This window comes from Cercospora beticola, chromosome 6 (assembly GCF_033473495.1).
Source record: "Cercospora beticola chromosome 6, complete sequence".
Classification (NCBI taxonomy): domain Eukaryota; kingdom Fungi; phylum Ascomycota; class Dothideomycetes; order Mycosphaerellales; family Mycosphaerellaceae; genus Cercospora; species Cercospora beticola.
This window is the reverse complement of record NC_088940.1, coordinates 2,659,925-2,683,657: the sequence shown is the minus strand read 5'-3', so window position 1 is coordinate 2,683,657 and position 23,733 is coordinate 2,659,925. Positions and strand designations below refer to the sequence as shown.

Below are 23,733 nucleotides of genomic sequence, written 5' to 3'. Positions count from 1 at the left end.
CTATCTTAGTAAGTAAGGATAAGCTAGTTTATTACGTTAGTATCGTACTAGAGTAAGATTAGTAGTCTAGGCTTAATAGTTATTAGATTATCGTATATAGTTTAGAAATACTAAATTAGCGGCTTATTAGAGTTATCGTAGCAAACTTTAGTTAGAGTAGTATTACGCTATTCCGATTAGTATTCTAGCTTTAAGTTACGCGTTTCGAAGATATCTTAGATTAGTTAGTATACTTAATTAAAAGTTATAGAGGTAGGTATAATCCGTCGCTTCTATAGTTCCTCTACTTTTCTAATAAGTATAGTATATATAATATCCTTACGGCTTAATAGTAGTATCTATTACGATTTAAGATTCTATAGATACTATATCTCTCTATCTAATAGTTAGGCCTTAGGTAAGTAGTGCCTTAGGCTTTAGGAATTCTTAGTAGAGAGTATTTCTTTATAGGCTTATAGTAGATAGAAACCTAAGCCTCTCTAACTACTTACTATAGAGGGTTTTACTTTACCTTATTCCGCTATAACTAGATAGGTTAGACCTCTATATTTAATAGGTTATAAGCCCGGGTTTATATTATAGCTAGAAAGCTAGAAGCTAGAGGATATAATAGTAAGTACTCCCGGTAGGAGTTAAGGTACTCTAGTAAGAGACTTAAAGGTAATAGTAGGATCTAAAGCTATAAAAGAGTTAGAAGTAAGAGGAGTAGTCTTATAGGTATAAACTAGATAGTAGAAAGAATAGTATATATAGATAGATAGGATATCTAATATATATTAGTCCTAAGTAGAAGGATATACTATATAGCTATATAAAGATAGAGAATAAACTCTATAAGATACCTAGGCTAGGTACTTAGTAAATAAAAGTTATAGTCTAATAATACTAGGAGTTAGTCTAGTATTTCCTACTACTAGAAAGTAGAAGAGGATAAAGTTAGAAGAGTAGTTAGACTATTAGAGAGAGAAGGAGTCTCCTAAAGATAGCTATATAGATAGAACTTACTACCTATTTAAAGAAAGATCTTATAAGGCTAGAGGATTAGTTTATACTAGGTAGGTTATATTTAGTTAGGATAGTTATAAGGTAGGTTCTAGAGAGACCTACTATTAGCTAATAATACTTTAGAGACTAACTAAACCTCTTACTATCTCTAGAATCTAAAGAAGGATTAGATAATTAGGCTCTAGAGACCTAGTTAGATAAACTAATATACCTAAGATTAAGAGGAGTTATAAACCTACCTTTATTATAAATATAGTAGTACTAGGAGGTTCCTATACTAGAGAGTACTAGAGAGATATACTCCTTTAGCTATTAATATATATACTATATATAAGGCCTAGAGTATAATATCTACTCTAGAGCTACCTAGAAGATAGAGTCCTAGAAGCTCTAGCTAAGAGAGAGGAGTCTTAGTATAGTTAATCCTCTACTAGATAGTCTAGTATAAGGGAATTTCTACCTATATATATACTAAGAACTAAATACTAAGATATATAGGTCCTAGTTTACTATATAAAACAAATTTATTTCTTAGCTATAGTTAGAAGAACTTAGTAATATATATACCTAAAGTTAACTCTTTAGAAGATAAGCTTAATAGGAATAAGATAAGATAAATAGTACTTTAGTAAAGAGACTATATCTAGTACTCTCTAAGAAGAACTTAGAATAATAGTTTAGAAAGATAGCTATATTCCTTAAGAGAGAAGACCTATACTTAACTATTAAGACCTTAATATCTGCTCTAATAACTAATAAGGCAAACTATAAAGTAATCTACTAGATTTAGCTTTATATTAGTAAAGAGGATAAAGAGATAGTATTAGAGAAAGAGATAGTAAAGGCTATCTAGTAAGAGCTAAAGAAGAAGTATAAGAATAATAAAGTATTAGGAAGGAAACTAGTATAGTAGTACTTTACCTTTTAAATAACAAGTTTATAGAGTATATTATAAGTATAGTCTAGCTTACTATTACTTAGGAAGAAGATAAGGGAGGCCTAGCTAGTAATAGTAGAGGTAGTTAAACCTAAGAATAGAATCTAAGTTCTACTTAATAGCCTACCTAAATCTTAGTTATCTATTAGAGATACTATAGATACCTAACTATACTTATTACCTAATAATATCCTTTCTATTCTAAAAGAGAAAGAAGTAGGGATACCTAGGCAACTTAAACTAGAGAGAGGATTAGAGTATTTAGCTTATACTATAAGAGCTATATAGAGATAATAATAAGAGAGAAAGAGGATAGATAACTTAGAGTTATTTAAAGCTAAGTAGTATACTCTATATTAAGGGAAGAGATACTTACTATTAAGCTATTAGTATCTAGAACCTATAAGAAGTATAGTCTTAGCTTTTAGAGATATAAGTAAAGTAAGAGCCTTTGCTATAATAGAGGATAAGACTAAGGAAGGTTACTAGCTATTAAGAGATAGGCTATTAGAGGGAGTATTACGATTTAAGATTCTATAGATACTATATCTCTCTATCTAATAGTTAGGCCTTAAGTAAGTAGTACCTTAAGCTTTAGGAATTCTTAGTAGAGAGTATTTCTTTATAGGCTTATAGTAGATAGAAACCTAAGCCTCTCTAACTACTTACTATAGGGAGTTTCACTTTGCTTTATTCTACTATAACTAGATAGGTTAGACCCCTATATTTAATAGTATCCTTAATTAGTCGTAGCGTTTATTAAACCGAATTAGGTAGGTTACTAGTATCTTATATTTAGCCTCGGAGTACTTCTTCTAATTAGTATAGAGCTTATTAAGATTCGTAGTAGCCTTGCCTTTATTAAACTCTAGAAATATAGTAGTTTGTCTTATTTAATTACTAGTAGAGTTTTAGTTCTAGCTAGAGTATTCGTTCTAAGAGGTATAGATAGGCGTACGACTAGAGTTAGTACTAGAGTTACTAGTTAGTAGTAGAATTAGTTCTTAGCTTCTAAGAACTAGTTATTCTAGTAAGTTCTTAGAGTTAATCGTATCGCTACTTACTAGAGGTACTAGTATCGCTATTACTACTAGCCTTAGTACTAGTAAACTAGTCGCTTATCTCGAGGCTAATCGCTCCTTATATTAGCGAGACTATTATAGTTTAGTAGCTCGCTAAGAGCTATAAATTAATCGTTTATAAAAGCTAAGAGTATTACGTTATCGCTTTACCTCGTCTTCTAGCTAGAGTTAGTATTCTTCTAGTTCTAGCGCCTATCTAATACGTATTACTAGAGTTTATTTAGTAATTAAAACGAGAACTTCTTAGTAGCGTAGTATATTAATTAGTTTACGGAGTAATCGCCTATTAGTTACCTCCTATTACTTGCTAGTAAGGTAGCTAAAAGTATCTACGGCTTCTTTAAATAGCGCTCTATCGTAATAAAAGGTAAGGTTATTAAGGAAGCGTACGATCTAATTATAGATAACTTCCGGCGTCGCTTAATTATCTAGTTCGGTATACTTCTAGTTACTAGTATCGATTAAATTACTAAACTTCTATAGTTTCTCTAGTAGTTCCGATATTATCGTATTATTAGTATTATTACCGCGTACGTACGTACGGTATAGTAGTAGCTACTCGGAGGTCCTAACGATACTATACGTAGGTAATCCCCTTTCGTATAGTTAATACTTCGTACTATAGATATTAAATTAATCTAAAGGATATAGGTTTTAGTATTCCCTTTAGTAGCTATACGACTAAGATACTATACTAGTCGTAGTTTTGCTAAGAATTAGCTATAATTAGAGGTTAATTAAGGTCCTAACGATACTATACGTAGGTTTAACCTCGTTCTAATTACGCTCTTCTAGCTAGCTAATTTGCGTAAGAATTAATAAAGACCTTATACTAATTAGTATAGGTAGGCTCCTCTATAGAGGGTATTCGATTAAGTGTCAAAGTCGGTATAATAAAGATGTCTAATTCTATAGAAGGTAGCGAACGAGCTGGCTCTATATACCACTGCCGGAACGGAAGAACCGGCAGTTAGGGCTGATTCCGGTTCATGCGAGGTGGCTGCCATGGCCAAACCGACAAACTTTTCGATCTTTGGAAGTATACTTGAAATGTGAGAGAAACAGAGAAAGTAGCGGCGATCTTTATCAATGCCACCGTTGGAAGTCGAACGTGTACTTCTATATTACCCGAGAAGCGCACCAGAATACGAGGCCCTAACGAGTCGTGGAGCTGCAATGCTGTTTGTACGAGATGCCGCTCTGTCCTAGCTCCAGCCCTAAGAAGCTGCATTGAAAGTTAGCCGTCACCCCAGCTGGTAAAGATCCATGCTTACTGCCTTTACTGCACTTCACATCAAGGCCATATCCTTGTGACAACGCTTTGTTCAAAAAAACAATACGAACATCGTGGACGTGTAAAGACTCATTGTTCCGAAATGAAGCTCTTTGACCATGAATACGAACGTTCTATCTATGTGCAGCAGCTCTCGGTCTCTCCGGCAGGGGATATCCGAAGACCGTCCTGTCTCTTGGTGCCTCCATGTCTAGTGTCTTGTCGGAGAGGGACGTTTGAGTGTGTGAAATAATGTCTTCTGTTTGTGAGTGAATTAATCGTTTGAATCTCGGACAGGGCTGTGGAAGATGAGAGTCGTCTTGCAGCACGGGGGCAAGTAGAATATATAGATTCAATCAAGCATAGTGGAAGATAGTTCTTGAGAATTTTAAGCATTAGGTTAAGTGCTTCCAGTAAATGTTGTGAGGCCACGACCACAGCGTTCACTTTCAATGAGAAATTCACGGATTGGCACGACACGAGTAGAGGTGAATGGGCCGAATGGAGATGGTGAACAGCGAATAGATGCAGAAGACCCTCTCTGTAGGAGTTTTCCCGACGATGTGGTTGCTTGCTTGAAATGCTTGCTGCTTTACTGAGATATGCCTCCCGCACCATGTAGGGGGAAATTTGCGTTTCAGAAAGATCATGCGTCTCAGACTCAGTGGAAAAGAACTTTGTGAGGACTTTTGCAAAGAGTGGGTCGGCGTACAGATTTCAACTGGAAGACTGGGAGATTTGAGGTTTTGCGGCCTCAACTACCAGCCGAGCCATCTGTTTGTCATCCTCGAATGTGAGCAACCGCTCATAGTCGCAAAGATCAGCCCAGAGGGTCTCGAAATCTTCATCCTCTGGCGTCGGCCTATCGTGGTCACATATGGTTGAATCTGAGGCGGCACTGAACCAGAAAATGATCTTGAGTACACCATGGTTCACGCGCTGGCTGACTGCAATGGGCTCCTGATGGCCAAGCATCCCGTCGACCTGGTTAGTAGCCAGAGTGGGAAGAGGTGTCAGTAGAAGGACAGCCCGATGACCAGTCTCTTCCCATGTTTCCCGGAGAGCTGCGGCCTGGAGAGATTCGTCAATGTTCTTCCTGCCTTTTGGCAAAAGTACTTCGTTCGTCTTTCGACAGCAAATCAGCAGGACCTTTGCTCGCTGGACGTCCAAAGTGACCGTTCCACAGCTGATGACGAACTCGGACGCGAGATGCAATGACTTGTTCATGGCAGATGGCAGAGGGAAGTGGAAGTCGAGAGAGACTCCCGCGGCGATGGAACGAAAGAGGAAAGGCCCGAGCGTCTCTTGGCGTCGATCAATGGGCGACAACTTCTGTCAGTGATAGCATCATCGAAGACAGCTCGACATAGAGATCAGAGCACTCCCACTTCACTTCTCTCATTCACGGCCCATACAATCACCATGGCGAGCAAAAGCATTTGTACAAGCTGCTTACGGGCACTTCGCCACCAGCCCAGAGTTCAGCCAACGCGAAGAATAGCAGTTCAACGCGCCTTCACAAGCGCAGCGACACGCAGCGAAGAGAAGAAACAGCCTTATGCATCACAACCCATCCAACCACCTCCCCCGCAAGATTGGGACGCCCATACTCCCTCCACCGATCAAAATCCGATCACCAACTTCGCGGCAACACTCCGCTCCAACTCCGCCCTCCGCAGCACAACAGAACCCTACATTGCCTATGGCTCAACCGAAGACCTCTTCACCGAGTGCGCCCGACAATGCAACTACACGATCCCATCTGCACTTGAAACCCCACCCGAGAACCCGCCTCAGAACGCCGCGGGCGACCACTTAGGCTCAGGAACAGGATGGTGGCTCGAACCCAAGTCAGAAGGCGGCTTGGGGCTAGAGGTGACATTCAACAGCTGGGCACAAGTCCTCTTCATCCACATGTGGCTACTAACAGTCCGCCTCCGTTGTTTCCCAGAGAAATACGTCAAAGACTGGCATCAGAATCTCCTCGATCACTTCTTCTACGCTGCGGAAGATCGCATGGCGACGTGGCATGGCATGGCAGCGAGAGGAGTACGGAATAAGAATTTGAAGGACCTGTGGACGCAGTGGAGAGGTGTGCAGCTTGCGTATGATGAGGGGTTGATCAAAGGTGACGCGGTCATGGCGACTGCTGTGTGGAGGAACGTGTTCAAGACGGATCCAAACGTGGATATGAAAGATCTGGGAATGGTGACGGCGTACATTTACAGGGAGCTGCAGCGGTTGGGGAAGCTGGACGATGTGACTGTGACAGAAGGAAAAGTGAAGTTCGGGAATCCGAAGACGATTGTGGAGCAGACGAGTCTGAGGAAGGAGGCTATGCTGAAGCAAGCTGCGCAGAAGGCTGAGAGAGTGGAGAATGCAGGTATGCCGCCGGAGCATCAACCTTCGTAGGCATACAGGAGTTGTACTGTGAGAAGGCAATTGGAATGGGAGAAAGTCGTGTACAAGATTCTGAAGACAGCAACATACTTGCTAAACCGCTATTGTAGCAATCGACCCGAAGGATCAAGTCATACCAACCTAGACTATTTTCTCTCCATTAGCACGCAGCAGCTCATCGCCTCTCGTCTCTCGCCAAGAACGGCACGCGGAGAGGTACTGAATCAGAGTAACAACTAGTAACCCTCCCAATTCCGACCCCAGTACATAGAATCCGTGTACAGCATCGTTATCTCCTCAGCAAGCAACTTCAATCCGCCTCACATCCGGAGCCAGCAAGGCGCACAGAGAAGTGCTCGGGCTGAGTAGCGACAAATCCTGATTAGGATGCTGACATGTCAGCTCCTGGCGAGGTGCGGCCTCTCTAGAACTTGGGATTGCGGATCTGGTTGTGTGTCTCGCCGTGTCGCGGCTCAGGCATTGGGTAGTCGTCCGCGAGTTGTTGGAGCTGCTCTTTTGCAGCGATGTGGTCGTCTGCGCAGTCCAGACGCACGAGCCCAAATTTTACACCGATTGAGTCTGCTGGTTGACCTTCGGCGCCGCCAACTACCTCCTGCTCAGACCCGTGACTCACTCCTGAAGGTGGCAAGGTGGTGGTGCACTTCCATCGCGATTCAAGAGCGAGTTCTGGCAAGCGCCTAAGGCAGTGTCTGGGCACGAGATAGGCCGCCAGAATGTTCCTGGCTTTGAGTCACGCCGGTGATGATGTAGCGATACGTTCTTAGACCGTGACAACAGCCCTCTCCATAGATCCTTCTGGCTCGATTTATCCAACCTGTCCGGCTTTGATATCACTCACGAAACGGAGCTCATGTGCATTGTGGTATGCGTATCGCATAATCCTTCCTGAAAGATTTCTTCTCCCATCCCACCATTTGAACAGAAGACCTTTGCACTCCATATCCAGCAGACGACTCGTTGCCGGCCGTCGGAAGGCATGGCGGCGCGCAGAGAAGCGGTCAGATAGGAGACTGACTGGATCGAGCAGTGAGTATGCGGATCGGCAAAAGTCCCCTCAGCGATCAATCATCTTTCGCTGTCATTTGGTTTCCAAGCTGGCCAGAGCTACGTCCAAGCTTGCAATGGAGATCATGCGCATGCATCCCGGCGATGATGCGTTCACATTTTGTCCCTCGAAATTCATCCTCACCACCCTGGAAACGCGTGACCGGACTGCCCGCGATGCTTCCTTCTCCGGTCATGGCCAGGCAGATGGTAACTGCCGTGCTGTTGCCAATGCTGCTGAACAGTGTTCAGAAATCCACCTCCGCGACCTCGATTCGGACCTGGACCAGGATGTGGTTGAGGATGGTAGTGATGAGCATGCCCAGGTCGCGGAGGCTGCGGAGGAGCATGATGTCTCCCGCCCATGTGATGGCCTCGCGCGTGAGTTCTGCCCCTACCAGCGTGCGGCTGTTGAGGACGGCGGCCGGGCGAAGAAGAATATCTGAGAGGAGAGCTTTCTCTTCCGTGCGGTTGATCGCCTGACCCAGTCTTGCCCATGACCGCGCTCGCGATACCACCGACCGCCGCGCCGAGTGCTCCACCGCCTAGAGCTTCTTGAATTCGAGCCGGTGAAGAAGTCCTGCCTCCTTGCCCGCTACCATTTGACATGTTCGGCGGTATGCTCTGCGGTCGTGGACGATGTTGCTGCATCTGAGGCCTCGCCCCCGCGCCCACACCAGGCATACCAAGTGGTCTGCCGCCGCCATGCCCGCAGTCATGTACGCCATCCTTGTGATGTCGCGAAGCACGTACGCCCTCTCGCGAAAGCTTAGCTCTCAATTCCTGCCTTTCCCTATCTTTAAGTCCTCTCCACCAATTTTCAATACTCGAAAACATGACCATTCTTCCCTCCGCCGCATCTGAAGCCATACCGCGCTGTGCAGGATGATGAAATACGCCCGCCACAATTCGTGCAGCTACTCGCCTCGAGTCAATTGTATCATCATCCCATGCATCAACGATCTGTGGGACAATCCAAGCAACCGTATCCATCGCTGCGCGTCCACAAGGCTCATTGAGCACATTGCTGAAGTGGTCTTTTGACAACATACTATGTGTAGGATCCGTAGCATACGGATCGTTGAACACAATGTGCTGAGCGTCCTTACTTGACTTGATCACTGCTGAAGAGCCTCCCTCCACCTCCTTTTTGACTTGTCGAATGATGGGCAGTATAAAAGGCGCGATCAAGGTGAACACCCAGATGTTCAGCTGTTCAGAAATTTTGTCGAGGAGATCCGGTAGGATGGGGATCTTGCTAATTGCAGATGAGATAGCCTTCATAATTCGATCGTGGAACTCGAGGATTGGGTAGATCTGTTGACGGAGGTTCTCCATCTGTATCGTGATTTGCTTCGGATCTCTCGGAGACACCGACAAGTTCGCCATTTGCTGGGCCTGAGCGTTCGCTTGCAGTTGGTCCGCTTGTTGTGCTGGATTGCTATCCCTCCCACTGAAAATGCTACTCGGTAGCTTCATGAGCAGACTTTTCAGCGTACTGGTATCCTTCTTCTGGGCTTCAGCCACAATGTCGCCTAAGTCTCCAATCTCGCTAGCCTCCATCTTATCGGTGAACCCTCCCATGACGGAATGGAGAAAGTCCACTCCTCCGAATGTACCTGTCGTGACAGGATACACTGGATGACGTACACCTGAGATTCTCATTTGTGTCCTGTCACCTACATGCGCAAAGACATTTCTCTCTCCCAGCTCAAGCAGAGCTAGCTCGGCGTAATTGCTGTGGGCGAGGAAGTCTTCCAGGCAATGGCAAGCAGTCCCAAGTAGCCTCAAAGCCTCGAAATAGTCTTCATCCTTGTTGCTCCTCTTGTACCGCCTGCCGAGCTCGATCGCGTCCTGCAAGATACTCTTGCATAATCGTGAGCTCGTAGCGATCCCGATATCCTCGTTTGCAATGTAGTTCTTCATCCCCGTTCTTGGATCGACACTGAGTTCCCTTCTCTCGTCCACAGGTCCTCGCAATCTTGGATCATACTGTCTCGCATCCTGCCCATCTGCATATCCTCGAGGATTGTCGACGTGCTCAGCAGGTATGTATACTCCAAGCCTTTCTTTCGTGACTTCAAATTCTCCCGTTCCGTATCCGAAGCTCATGAACCCTAGGATCCAGACAACGAGTACGACAGCTTCTGCGCTCACGAAGCGAACAGATGCCACGTCGACTGCTTGGGAGTAATCGCGGAGCCAGTTCCCAAAATACAGCCTGCTGACATCGAGTTTGGAGAACTTCTTTGGCCGGCCTAAGAGTCCAGAACTAAAGGCTCGTGCATTCGTGAGGGTTAGCACCACGTCCATAATATCGCCATGCCGATAGTTTACGCCTTCGATTGAGGATATCGAGGCGATGTTGCCGGCACCGAAGGCGTGGGCAGGTCTTGCGAGGCATATCAGTAGAATCAGAAGTATTAGTAGCGGAGTATAATGAGAATACATCTTGCTGGTTAGACCATGCAAGCGACAGGAGTATGAGAGAGCAAGAAGGAGAAGAGGCAAGACCCATACTTAGTTATCACAGCCTTATGACCCCACAGATCTCATCCAGACTCTTGTGAAGCTTGATGTTGGCAGAGTCTCCGCGGAGTCACCACGCGGCATCCGTCGATGGCAAGGTCTCCATGCTTGCGACAAAGGCGTGGCTGCATGGCTGCCAAGGACATGGCAGGTACGCGTTCAGGCTCCAGGAGAGCGAAGATGGGGAAAAGCTGGTGGTCTAGAGACATGTTGCGAAGTTTTGCCCCAGGAAAGACCGAGAAATTGGTCATGCGTGCTGGAGATAGTGCTCGTATAGTCAACAGTTGCCAGTAAGAGGCACAATAGAGAAGTTGCGACAAGAAGAGAGGTGCCAAGTGCATGCAAAGTGACATCAGATGCCAAGACTGGCAACGTCAGGTGAAGAAGGTGACACAGCCGTTAGCTTCCGTCTGTCGGCACTCAATGGGAGAAGACCACTTCACCTCAACACTATGCTGGTCATGTGAAGATGAGTCTGAGCAGATCTCACACCATATTCTGATCATCCGACAGCCACCTCAAGGCTGAAATCTGCTCCCACGCCGGCTTCATGGAAGGGTTTTGACAGGAAGCACATCTAAGGAGACACAAGCAGCAGCCACGTTGGTACCCAAGGGAAGAAAAGCTCACACCAGAGGCAAATATCACTATCTGAGCGTGGCAATAGCCCACGAGCCCATTCCCTGGCGAAGTACGAAGACGAAGCCGAATTGGAACGCACTTCAGCCCGGAAAGGTCGATTTCAGCCAACAGCTGAAACCCAGGGGACCATGCCGCTGAAGACATCACTCTAGAGAGCATATCATTCGTGTAGAGGCGGCGGAAACGGGGAAACAAAATCATTGATGCGCCTTGTGACAACCAACGCTTCGAAATATCCACAGATTCCACAATGCAATCCACGAAAGACTGGCTAATGCTCGGTGGACGGATGAAGCACCGCTTTGGACCTCAGACCGTGTGGCTTGCCGAGGACCTCAGATAGAACTACTAATGTCGAGCTCGAATTTCCAAAATCTCAGGCAGACGTCTCCCAAACTCTTCGCAAACATGACTCCGCCACCTGCATCGAGACCATCATCCTCAGGCCGAACACTGTATCTCACAGTATACAACACAATCTTCTCGCTTTTGTGGCTCTACGTCCTGGTTTCCACGTTCAAAGCACTTCCCGGCGGTAGACTCCATGTCTACTCCGTGGTCGAACGCGATGCCCGCATGATCCAAACACTCTCGCTGCTGGATGTTGTCCACTCAGCCACAGGCCTCATACCAGCACCACTCGGCAGCACGTTCACGCAGATTGCGACACGCGTGATACAGGTCTGGCTGATCTGGGCTGGTTTCTCGATGACTACAGCGACTTCGAGTGCATTTCCGACATTACTAATCGCATGGAGCATAGCAGATACGATTAGATATGCGTATCTTGCGTTGAATCTGCACGGGAAAGCTCCTGGGTGGCTGGTGTGGCTACGCTATTCCATGTTCTATGCGCTTTATCCTGTGGGTATTGTGTGTGAGTGGTGGTTGATGTACCAGGCTGTGACGCCGGCGGCCGAAGTCAGCTGGATTTTGAGGCCAGTTTTCTACTTTTTGCTGGCGTTGTATGTGCCTGGTGAGTTGAAGTGGCGTAAACTCCAACTTTCAAGGGTCGCGGAGCGCTGACACGGCATAGGATCATACATGATGTTCACATACATGATCAAGCAGAGGCGGAAGGTCTTGAGCAAAAAGTCCAAGAGCTGAACCCTACGCAAATTGGCAACTTACGAGGCGCGTTCGAATGGGATATATCCGGGAGTTTTTGTCAGATCGAGGAGCCAGGACGATGAAAGACGCTCGAGAAGCAGTCACGATTCTCCCGGCAACGTTGAATGTCAAGAAATTTGGCCTGCCACGAGGAAGTAAGACCTTCAGCGCAAGGGCTTCTATCCGTCTCTGAGGAATTGGTGGGGAAAGTCGTCAGGAACGCCGAAAAGTTCAATACAAAGACATGACTCGGCCGATCTCAGCTTTGAGTCTGTATCATCTGATGCTCACCAGCTTCAGCTGCCATGACATTGATTCCTTCCGAGCTCTCAGCCATCCGGTGGCCCATCCCAGAAAGAGCAGAAAGAGCAGCCGTGGTCTGAAGTCTGCCCACGACCGTATCAATCCTCAGACGTACATGTCAGAATCATAGAATGACAGTACGGTTACCTGACACGTGTATGTCAATCTAATCTTCCAGCTTGAAGCGCGCAAGCTTACATATTTAAAGACACGTCCTATGCGCTTCCACAGAGAGAACTCAGCAAAAATGCCACCACCAAGATCTCCCACGCGCTGGGCCAGCTGGCATTAAGCAGCCCACGAGACCTAAGAACAGAGCAGAAAAAGAATCGTGCAAAAGAAGCAAAATTCAAAGGAAGACAAAAAAAAAAAGAACAAAGATTTCGAAGAGCAAAACATAAGAACAAGGATGTGGTGATCCGTCTTATGAAACCTGGCCAGGGTTTTTTGGGCGTAATCAGCGCCGAAGTTGGGGTCGCATGCTAGTTGACTTGACGGGGTCAACTACGCATGAGGTTCTGGAGCAAATGCTCCCAAGGCTGATTCGAACCAGTGACCTGGCTCCGAACAAACGAATGTTCCGCGTCGACCACGAAGCCACTCGGGTGATTGGCGACAGCAGCAGTTTGTTTGTTGCTCTTAGTACTTCAGCTGCAGCCCCGTTGGACCCCAGAAAGACTTAAGATTTACTAGCCGCAGATTTCACATGTGAAAATGCCAAGACCAACAAACAGTGCCAATGCATACCGAGCTCTTCTGCGCGACCACTTTTCTCGAGCAGGCGCGAACCAGACAAGCCGACAATATGTCGCCTCTGTCCGGGTCCACGGCCGACAACGACGTCGAGATGATGGATTCTCGTGGCGGAGAGCTCGAAGAAGGCCCACGCCCCAGTCTGACCGCGAAGAATTTGAGGCTTTTCTTGCGGCGCCAGAACGGTGACGAAGTATATACCTTCACAGTCGATCGCTCTGAAGCCCACGATTGCTGACCAAGTTATAGGACGAGATGGACGACGACGAGGAAGAGGAACATGAAGACGGAGACAAGAACAAGGCGCAGCTTCCAGAGAACCAGAAATGGGATCTCTCGCGACTCGAGACAATGCGCTTCGCTGAAAGCCGCGCATTCTGCCGCGAAGCGATCAACCACTACTGGGGCGATGATTGGGAAGAGAAGATGCCAGCACATCTGAAGCCAAAGAAGGGCCCAATTGATCGAATCTCAACCGAGCTGATCCCGCTGGAGTTCGTCAAGTGGCCTGGGTCCATGCACACTGCCATGGCCTACTTCGCATCGAGAATTGATTTCGACCGCGCAATGGCGTAAGTTCAAGCCAATTGGCTATGGATAATCTCCGGTTTCGCTGACAGGTCGCAATACCAGTGTATTTGAAGAGTGGTCGGAGAAACGGGAGTCCAAGTCCATCTCCTTGCTAGGACTGACATCGTGTGTGGTCTGGAAGGAGTACTACGACATTTTTGGGCGTGTGGAGTTCCAGGGAGTCAGTGGATATGGCTCAGACACAGAGAGGAAGGAGGATCTTGTGGATGATGAAGAGGAGACGTTAGACGGGGAAGAGGATGCAGAGATGCAGGAAGAGGAAGCGAACGGGCTCAAAGCCGGCTGGACAGCTACTTTTGCGCACCGCTAGTAGGGAGCTGTGTACAAGGTGCGTACTGGCCATGTGAAATGCCGAGCCATCCTGTACATTCTTTCCAGTCTATGCTAGGAAAACTTGGTCTTAGTAGCTCTGTCTCGATATTCATTTGATGACAGCATGCCACTCGTTGTTCCGGACACCAACGAGGGTCAACCCCTAGATTCTGGAGATACGCCTCAGTCGAAGCGTTTCTCTGCTAGGTGCAACAACTGCATGCTTCCAGAGGTCTACAAAGTTCCCCGAGCACGTTGGCGATCATTCCGGAGTCAGTCATCAATGGACCGCTTCTCGGAAAGAAGACAATAATTCGATGCTGTGTAGTGTCCGAAACACCAGAATGGTGTGATCTTGTTTGTCCAGAGACGACTCTTTTACGTATTGTGTCTCCAAGACCAAATGATAGCTCCACGTCATTGAAAGCTCAAATAGGTGTGTAAGGGGATCTTGTCTATCTGCAGAGACCTCTGGATCACGATGCGTCTCAAGGTTCATGTCGGAAGGCGGGCCTCTGAACTTCCACGAGGACTGGGATAATGGAACTGCGATGCTTCAGAGGCATTCTAGACTCGATGTACTTCTCAAAATCTATGCCGCCTCTGCGTGCTTTCAGTACGCTACAAAGTTCGATGGGCACTGACCTTGTTTTCTTGGAGATAGGCTTGCATTGCGTCGATTCTCCCAATAATCATTCACCAGCATGCCACCTTAGTTACAAGTAGCACAGATATCCGCTTGCTAAACCTTTGGAAAGCTTCCAGGGCCTGGAGATGATAGGCGTCTCGCTAAGCCGATTTCTGAGGAAATGCAGCGCGTCCCAGCATTCAATTGTTCCAAATAGCCACTGGGGTCATGTATCATTCCACTGGAAGGATTGGAAAGACTTGTAAATCTCAAGTGAACGATAGCCTGTTAGGGAAGTGCCGTCCGATCCCATTCGCAGGGCCAGCGTTGGAGTCACGATCCTCTAAAAGACGCGTTCAATCTCCGTTTCCAATGCGTCCTGCCCTGCAGCCACATCTTTGAGAGAGCGCGACAGTGGCAGCTGCCTGTCTGTAGAGTGTAATCGTTCTTGTCCGATGCCGTGAACTCTTTGCTGTTGCCAGATCAATATAAGGCCGGTAATACCACAGCTTCCACACCACACTAACTCACCTGCCTATGAACATGCGCACCCGCTCTGACTTCCATCGTCCTTGTACTTGCCCACACCGTGAAACGGAGAGGAACACGAGAGATCGCCCCCAAAAGACACAGGATGTATGAATCCAAGCAGCAGTAGACGTGAAACATTCATGCCGAGAAGTATTCGACGAAGTCAGTCTACACATACACCGCAAAAGGCCCTTCACCAGCCCCTATAGGAGGGAAGAGGAACATGAAGCGAAGTACCTTCCTTGCACCAGGCAATGCCGCTCCAAACAATGCATGCAAAAAGCAGTCCCAAGGGTATGAAGCTCATTATTCGTTCTGTCCTCTCCATCCATTCTCTTCTCGTTGTCCACTCCACTCTTGCCCGAAGACGGAATGAGCCACACGTGTCGTGTTAGACTAGGCAAAGTAGCTCTTCCAGAGCACGCCCTCAAGATCGTCGAGTTGTTCGGGATTGAAAGCCTATAAGAATGTTAGCAAACAGTTATCTTCAGGATACTCGACAGGCTTGATCTTACCTTGACATCCACATGCCAAGTATCTTGCCTCGTCTTCTTGAAGTCACTGAGCACGGTCTTGACGCTCTTCCCCACCATGCCGGGATCATTGGAGGCGCGGCCAGCAAGCGTAGCCAGCACTTCAGGCAGCCATTCAGGTGGCGGAGAAGTGTACGGGAAAGCTTGTACAAGCGCGCCGAGCCCAAGAACAGCGGCGTGTCGAGTGAGGACGAGCTTGTTCTGTTCTTGTGTAGGAGTACTGGTGCCCTCAGCACGTGCGAGGCCACCCTTCGGCTTCTTTGGCAGTGGATTCTTGATCAGAAGATTCGTGAAATGCTTCTTCAGCTCGGCAATCTTCTTGGTGCGATAGTCTGCTGGTGAACAGCGAACCATGCCACCGAGGGTCGCGGCAGCACCTAGACGCACCTCGAGCTGGACATCGTGCAACATCTCCCGCACGCACTTGAAGAGATCCTCGCCTTCCTTTGCGTCCATGAGGAAAAGGTTGCGGAAGTAGATGACTTGGATGATGATGAGTACTCGCAAGCGTTGGTGCCACGAGACTGAGCTCTTGGCGATTTGAACAAGCGAAGCGACGAACGGTACATCCTCACCAGGGCGATGTGGAATGTTGGGCAGGTGGCGGAAAACATGATAAGCCAAGGCTTGCAGCTCGGGATCTTCTTTGATGTCCATCATGTGCAATAGCTGTTCCATAAATTCGCCAGGGAAGAAAGGAACCAAGGTAGTAGAATCATACGAGCCGAGTGAGCCATCCAGCCACAGCAATACTGTCTTGCTTGCTTGTGTGTAGGATGTCGGCGTCTGCGTTCCCACAGGACGTTCTTTGCGCCAGTTTTCGAGGCGATCAAAAACGTCTTTGACGATACTGCTGTACTCTTCCGTAGGCTGGTAAGGCCTGCTACCGATGGACGATGCAGCCTTTTGACTCTCAAGCAAGGTCGGCACGTCCTTGTACGATTCGTGATAGCGACCGCGGAAGATAGTAGACAATGTGCTACCCATAACTTCTCGGACGCTCTTGTAGGGATGATCGAGATGATCCAGGAAGTCCTGGATGATGGGTCGATGAAGTTGGAAGTGCCATCCAGCAGCGCCAGCAACAAGCTGCAGCAGAGTGATCTTGGAGCTCTCCTTGAACGCAGCGCTTGTGTTCATGTCGAGACGGAAGCCCGCCAACCAGTCAATCAATGGCCACGCACGTCGCGGATCCTTGCCCCCAACGATGAGTGTGACAAAAGTCGACCAGTATGAGATATTCTCGGGAGTGAGACCATCCGTGAAGATACGGCGCACGATTGGAAAAGCAAAGCCCCAGATCTGAGTACGGAGATCATGCTCGAAGTCCTCAGAGCTGCTGAGCATGGCGCCAATGATTTCGGCCATGGCTCGATGCTGATGCTTGTCGCTGCCGTCACCGTACACAGCTTGGGCCAGATCCTTGAAGTCGTCCCAGGTAGCCTGTGTCAGACCATCGGCCATCAAATCCATTGCGTAGGCAACAATCATGGAAAACGACATGCGAAACCTATCAGCGTTGTCTCGTGGTTCTTGCTTCATGTAGCCGAAGTACGTGGAGAGCCAGTGTCGATCGATGAAAGAACCCATCTTCGCGCGCACCTTCTGCTCAGTGGCATCGTACTCGAGCTGACTTGGTCCTGTGCGGAAACCGCGCATGGTCTTCTGCCACACGAGCCAACCTGGGTAGTCAGCATCAATGTACGCATCGGCGTCAGGCTTCGCGAACGTGTCTAGGTAGCGCTGCGTCCAGCTGGGGTCGTCTCGCTCAGTAGGTATTGAAACCTCATCCGGATCCTTCTGCTCATCCAACAGGTAGTTCTCGTACTTGTGACCAACAAGTGCTCTTGTTTGTGCCAAGCTGAAAATTGCGTTCAGACTTGTGCCATACAGAGTGCGCAGCTGTGGGTGGGGATCAATCACGCCCTTCACCACGAGCTCGAGCATATCGTCCGAGGCGATTGTCTCGAATCGGTAGTCCAAACCAATAGCCATGACAGCGGTTCTACTAGCTTTCTTCCAGTGGCTGTTGCGCACGCTTTCGATGAGCTCGCGCGCCATCTCTGATTTGCGCTTCTCGACGACGGCGCGCCGGTTTCGCACCTTTTCTTTCTTCTGAGGGATCAGAGTCTTTGCGTCGTCCAATGAGCGAGCAACGGTCAGGCCGGTCGAGTCCCGATTGTCTGGCCAAATCGCTTCCAAGGTGGCTTCGTCGAGGATCACCATGCGATCCATAGCCTTAGTCATATCCTGTATTGTAAAGCTTGACTGGCCGACAAGCTTCTGAATGCTAGGCCTATCCGCTTCAGAGACTTGGATGAACAATCGAATCATGCGAGGCGCGAAGTTCCAATTGCGACCAATTGGCTTTGCAAGACTGCCAAAGAGAAGCGTGAAAACAGCACCCTTAATCTTGGGGTGATCGCCAGCTTTGATAGCATTCTCCAAGGCATCGAGCAATGGCGGAATGATAAGTGGCTTGGCACCGACAATACTCTTCATTGCCTGTTCACCCGCAGACTGGGCGGTGCGTCGGATGTCAGTATACACCGAGGTGCTCGAATGCGCGAGATCAAGCAGGAGTGTCTTGTCAAGCTCTGATGCCGCCCGCGGATGCTCATTGAACCGCAGTCGCTGGAAATGGTAGAGATTGGCTCGTCGCACAAGCAAAGGCCGAGGATACTGCTTTCTGGTTCCAGAGAATTTGAAAGGATGTATGTCCGCACTCAGGAGGCGTGTGAGTCGGTCTAGTACGTGGGCTGAGCGTTCTATGCCAATGTCCACGAACCAGGACCGGTATGCAGTGTACAGTGCGTTGAAACACGGTACATCATCCTCCTGGTTCTTGACGAGGAATTCGTGCACTTTGTGCAGAGTCTCGCCAGCAGTCTTGCGTAACTGATGCACAGTCTCATGTTGTGGACTGTGAATGTCGAGAGGGTAGCCAGTTGGATATTGAAATGAACGCTTGACCTGCTCATCTTCGGGAACGCTCAGATCCCCGGCGTCAGCAATGGAAACAGTATCAGGCATGGCCTCTTCAAGAGTCAAATTGTCGTCAGTGCTGGCCGGGCTGGCGTTGACATAGACGTAAGGCGTGACTGTGCCATCGTCGGAACGGAACAGTCTGGACATGCCGCTGATGACCAGCCGTAGCAGCACAAGATTCCGAGATACCTCGTCAGACCAGTCTTTGCCAGTCCCGTCACGGGTGACCGATCCCTTATCCGAGATCAGACTGTTCAATGCTTGAAGAGCACGCCCGCCTTGAGTCTCAAAAATGCGCACGGCAAACTCGAGTTCTGCTTGGCTAGGAACGTGCCAATTGATGTCGACATCTGCCGGGTCGGTGATCTTGCCCCAGCTCTCTGAAGTAAGACCGCGATCCAAGTCGGCCTTGTTGAACAGGTCGAAGTCTCTTGCGTAGGTGACCGTCAGGTTGAGCAGCAAGTGATGCACAAAGTTGGACACATGCACAAGTGGGATGCCCTTGCAGGTGTCTTGCATGAAAGTAGCGATGTCGAACAGCTCGTCCTGGAAGTCGAGCACATCTCCTCCGACATGGACGACGCACATACTAAGCAGAGACACATGCCACACAAGCGCTCGATCACGAGGCAAGATTTCACTACCTGTGGTGCGGGTGGAGCCGGCGCCATTCTCCGTGATCTCAGTCTTGATGCTTGAGATAAGATCAGGTAAGAGTCTGTGCAAAGCCTTCTTTGGGGAGATCTTGACAAGTGCGTTACAGATGAAGGCCATTGCGTCTCGAGCTTGGTGGACGACGTGATTCGACACGAATCGAGCAATGTGCTCGAGTGCGATGTCGTACAGTTCGGGACTTAGGCTGGCCAACAGAGGGCTAAAGGTGGCCGGCAGTGTGTTGACCACATTCTCCTCAGGGCTGCCGCTCTTCACTCGCGCGGCATCTGGCAAGTTCTGCAGGAGGGTGAACACGCGTCCCAGGAAGCTAATCAGGAATTCGGCAAAGCCAGCTGTGGAGGACTTGAGGATCATCTCCTCGTCTTCGTCGCTCAGCTCAGCGGAATAGTCAACTTCGAGCAGTGGTCCGGCCTCTTCAAAACGTGCCACTTGGCCCGTGATCCACTCTACTGCTATCCCAGTGCCAGTTCCTGCCGCTGATGGCGAGCCGTCGTCGACCATTTCAAAGTCCCCATTGAGTTCACTCTTTACCCTCTTGGTTTCTTTTGTGAGATCGTAGAGTGGGATGTTGTAGCAGACGGACTGGATGAACGCCAAGCTATGCATGGTCTTGTCGAGATCGTTGGCGTCGACGCCGGGCAGTGCCAAGCCAAGTAAGGTCGTAAGATGGCACCGATATCCTTTCGTTCGGGCGATGATCCTACTCAACATCTGTAACGCACGGATCGATGATATCGTTCTGTGGACTTCGACCAGACCTTGCATCGCAGGATAGATGCGCTGTAGTGCTCCTGGAAGAATGAGGTTGGGCTCTAGGAATGCCAGGCTCTGCAATGTGCTCAGAGAATAGTTCATGGCGGTGCCGCTTTTGGCGTAGATGCCCATGAATACTACATCTCGCAGACAAAGCACGAAGCGACGTTTCACGTCTTCGTTCAGCTTGCGATCTTCCGGAATCTCGTACTCGCCGCTTTGCTCACGATTCCATCGCATGACGAAAAAATCCGCCAGGTAGTACACGAGTTGTGCTAATGACTTTGTCCAGCCGCCCGCATTTGAGGGATGGAAAAATGTCTCGATGCCTTGAATGAGGGCTTCGAGCTGATGTAATACCGAACGTCCGTTCTCTGCCTCAAGGCATTGCGGGGACAATGACATGACAATCCACCTGGCAATGCTGTGCGAGACTGGGTGTTTTCTGGGATCCCTGTCGAGGTATACGCCAACACCAGCGGCAAGGTCCACAGTCGGGCTGTACGGGGTCGTTGCTTGGCCCACAGGGATCTCTAACAACCGCAGAATAGCTGTGAAAACCATTGATGACTGTTCGTCTGTGAAGATGCCGCTTGGGCCAAATGGAATGTGAGACGCTCCAAGGCAGTCCCTCGCTTGCCGCGAAAAGATGTCAAGCATACGCATATCAGTTGTCATCGATCGATTGATCGTCGACCAGAGATGGAAGAATGTGGGAAGGTAGTACTGCGGCTGCAGCTTGGGATCGTCGGCAGGAGGCGCCGCAGTCGGCAGCATCAGATTCAGCAAGCCGAAGACCACGAACGCTTGTTCTGAAAAGGACATGCTGTAGTATGGTAGAAACTCCTCCAACATGGCCGGAATCTCTCTCGGATCGAAGAAGAGCTGGGCGAAGGTGCACAACTTCGTCAGGGTCCTGATGTTACGCTTCGAACTGTAGGTGTTCTGGGTACTGCTTTCCGATGGAAGCACAAAGACCTTGATCTCCTTGAAAAGAGGCCGCCAGTCTAGCGTGAGGTCCTTGCCGGGTCGTAGGTAGTGCTTGCGCTTCGTGAGGACCATGAACATGCTCGCGAAGCGTTCTGACACTCCATATTCCAGACCTGGCGCCAACGCGAGCTCGTAGTAGAGCTTCACAAGCTTGACGCGCTGGACCTTGGTCAGGTCGAACTTCAAGCTCATCCATCCTCGAATCTCTTTTGTCCAATGCACCGCGCCGGGTACGAAGTCGCCCGACGCTACTGCGATGTAGAGATGCTTGAGCATTTCATCCAGGTCCTGCTCGCGCTGCTCCCGAGTCTCCGTCTCGTAAGGCAGGTACTTCTGGTATGGAAACACCCGCGGCCGCGTTCGGCCCAGTCGCTCGATGTCCTCGCCATCGTCGACGCTCTTCAGACTTACTCGGTTGCCAACGCCTGGCGAAGTGGCGCGCGAGTCTTCCTCGCCTGATGCGTACAGAGCAGGTCCATTGCGATCGTTGTTGTGGTGGGCTTCTTCAACCAGCTCGGACACACGATCATGTACGGCGCCCACGTCGGTCATGTTTGGCGTGTGTTTGGATGTGAGACGCGCCAGCTCATTGGAGGCGTCGAAGGGTATCCGTCGATCAATGTTGGGGCGGGATCTGATAGGCGGGTAGCGATGCTGGTGAAGTGAAGCTCACACGACACTCGAGGTGCAGCTGGATCGGCTATGGGAGCTGGAGATGCGCGGTGCTGGTTGGAGGTGGTGGCGGCGTGGGGGCGTCGCACAAGAAGCCGCGCTCGGATACGTGTCGAGGTCTCGCCTTCCCAAAGAGTGGCCAGCTGCAGCAAACGGATGGTTGAGTGGTGGGATAGGCAGGAATGGTCGTGTCTTGTGTGACGCTCGCTGTCTCTCGCTCTCTCGCTGCCAAGGACGAACCGACGCCGCTGTGGCTCGGAAACTGTGGCGCGAACTCTTTTGGCGCGAACTCTTCTTCTTCTCTCGCCGGCAATCACTCGCAGGGTAAACGGAACAAGTACAGACAACAAGGACAGACGAGTAGATTCCGTCAGAGGGCAAGACAGCGGCGATAGTTGATGGCGAAGGCGCACTGATCAGACGGAGACCTCTGGCGTCTCTTTGTATCATCGACTTCAGGCAAACCACGACTACGCAAGCCCTGTCGCCTCCACGCCCATCTAGACGCCTCCGGCTGACACATGCACGTCGGCGAACTCATCGACATACATCCGTTCAACACGCGTCACGTGTTGCTGTGATACATATTGCCACGAAGACGCCAGGTCGAGACGATCAGCACTGCAGTTGCCCTCGACGCGTTCGGAACGCGTCTTCCTGGTCGCGGTCCCCTTCACCATGTCGACATATTACGATCCCAGCGCGATCCTCACAGACGCTCAGAAGGCACCATGCACCTTCGAATTCGCCGCTCCCCAACTGGCACCTCTCAACAACGGCACTGCTGTCGAGCAAGGAACGAAACTCGAACTGCCCCTCTGGCTTGGCGGAGTCCTGGGCGCATCGGAACCGGCTGGACCTGGGACAGGATACCTTTGCACAGTCGATATGCCTAATTGCCTGGGAAAGCGCGTCATCAATGCCTTGAGTGCTGATCCTAAAAGCGTGGAGCTGAGGCAGCAAGCACAATGGTTTTATGGTATGGGCGAGCACATGTTGACACTTTTCGATGACGAGGCTGTCGCGGAGGTTCTGATTGATGTAAGTGCGCTTGCTTGCGGTAGTACTGGGTTCTGCTGATGTGTTCTATAGTCGTTTAAGCAGCGTGCGATGGAGATTGCGGACAAAGCGCAAAACAGTAGGCAAGTGCAGCAGGGTGGAGAGGGAAACGAATTCCTGGGCGGCTTGGACGAAGCCGAGCGTCAATGTAAGCTTGAAGACTACATCAGCTCGCTTGGTTACTGACAGAGTCTAGTATTTCGTGCCGCTCACGATGGCAGTAGAGCCGTCAAAAACTGGTTCGACGTTGCCTCGCACAAAGCATAGCAGCGTCCCTTGGCTCTTTTTCACTACGTGGAGCCTCGAGTATGATCACGGCTTGGACTTGCCACTTGGAAGAAGCTGCCGACAGCACGACGCCAGGCTTGCGCACCTCCGCTGCTTTTGCCTCCATGCTTCGCCCTCGTCTGGCCGATCTGATGCTGTCGTGCCTGGATAGCCGATGTCTTGGTCTTGGTTGAGAGGGCCGCATTGTGCCATGACGCTCTCTGAGCCAATCTACAAGACCAATTTGCTGCTTTTGGCGCTTCCATACCTTGGTCGTGACATCATGCCCTTATGCCTGGTCGTCTACGATGCACAATGCCCAGAGCAAGCGCCACATCGGATCGCTATCACATTTGCACTCCGATCAGAACCAGAACACAGCGGAAACAGTGGAGCTAGGGCACCATATTCGGAACTGAGCCTGCCATCCACACGCCGTGGACCCACGCCATCATCCACCTTCAGGACGTGCTCACATTCCAGCGGCTTCTTGCTCCGTAGGGAAGTCCCCATTTGGCAATGTCTTCGACGCTTCCTCGGCGGACAGCAAGGGTTGAAGGAATCGTTCACAATCCGTAAGACGATGCTAGATACTCCAGTTGCTACTGGTATGGACATGCTGCACCACATACTCT

At 49.3% G+C, this 23,733-nt stretch overlaps 7 protein-coding genes across 7 annotated transcripts; 4 read left to right on the top strand and 3 right to left on the bottom strand.

The window, feature by feature from the left end:
• Window positions 1-5,014: 5,014 nt before the first annotated feature.
• On the bottom strand, window positions 5,015-5,524 carry RHO25_010121 (uncharacterized protein; the record flags this gene model as incomplete). Its single annotated transcript, XM_065603251.1, has 1 exon — window positions 5,015-5,524. The coding sequence occupies one exon, from the start codon at window positions 5,522-5,524 to the stop codon at window positions 5,015-5,017; it is 510 nt and encodes a 169-aa protein (XP_065459323.1).
• A 195-nt stretch (window positions 5,525-5,719) lies between these two features.
• On the top strand, window positions 5,720-6,709 carry RHO25_010120 (uncharacterized protein; the record flags this gene model as incomplete). Its single annotated transcript, XM_023601638.2, has 1 exon — window positions 5,720-6,709. One exon carries the CDS (start codon window positions 5,720-5,722, stop codon window positions 6,707-6,709), a length of 990 nt encoding a protein of 329 aa, XP_023453273.1.
• A 1,194-nt stretch (window positions 6,710-7,903) lies between these two features.
• RHO25_010119 (uncharacterized protein) lies at window positions 7,904-10,213 on the bottom strand (the record flags this gene model as incomplete). Its single annotated transcript, XM_065603250.1, has 1 exon — window positions 7,904-10,213. One exon carries the CDS (start codon window positions 10,211-10,213, stop codon window positions 7,904-7,906), a length of 2,310 nt encoding a protein of 769 aa, XP_065459322.1.
• Window positions 10,214-11,284: 1,071 nt separating this feature from the next.
• On the top strand, window positions 11,285-12,040 carry RHO25_010118 (uncharacterized protein; the record flags this gene model as incomplete). The annotated part of the gene is made up of 2 exons (XM_023601636.2): window positions 11,285-11,909; window positions 11,970-12,040. The coding sequence occupies 2 exons, from the start codon at window positions 11,285-11,287 to the stop codon at window positions 12,038-12,040; spliced, it is 696 nt and encodes a 231-aa protein (XP_023453271.1).
• Window positions 12,041-13,085: 1,045 nt separating this feature from the next.
• On the top strand, window positions 13,086-14,000 carry RHO25_010117 (uncharacterized protein; the record flags this gene model as incomplete). Its single annotated transcript, XM_023601635.2, has 3 exons — window positions 13,086-13,292; window positions 13,349-13,671; window positions 13,733-14,000. The coding sequence occupies 3 exons, from the start codon at window positions 13,086-13,088 to the stop codon at window positions 13,998-14,000; spliced, it is 798 nt and encodes a 265-aa protein (XP_023453600.1).
• A 1,557-nt stretch (window positions 14,001-15,557) lies between these two features.
• On the bottom strand, window positions 15,558-21,652 carry RHO25_010116 (uncharacterized protein; the record flags this gene model as incomplete). Its single annotated transcript, XM_023601634.2, has 2 exons — window positions 15,558-15,620; window positions 15,677-21,652. 2 exons carry the CDS (start codon window positions 21,650-21,652, stop codon window positions 15,558-15,560), a joined length of 6,039 nt encoding a protein of 2,012 aa, XP_023453262.1.
• Window positions 21,653-22,450: 798 nt separating this feature from the next.
• RHO25_010115 (uncharacterized protein) lies at window positions 22,451-23,098 on the top strand (the record flags this gene model as incomplete). The annotated part of the gene is made up of 3 exons (XM_023601633.2): window positions 22,451-22,813; window positions 22,865-22,979; window positions 23,028-23,098. 3 exons carry the CDS (start codon window positions 22,451-22,453, stop codon window positions 23,096-23,098), a joined length of 549 nt encoding a protein of 182 aa, XP_023453261.1.
• Window positions 23,099-23,733: the final 635 nt, after the last annotated feature.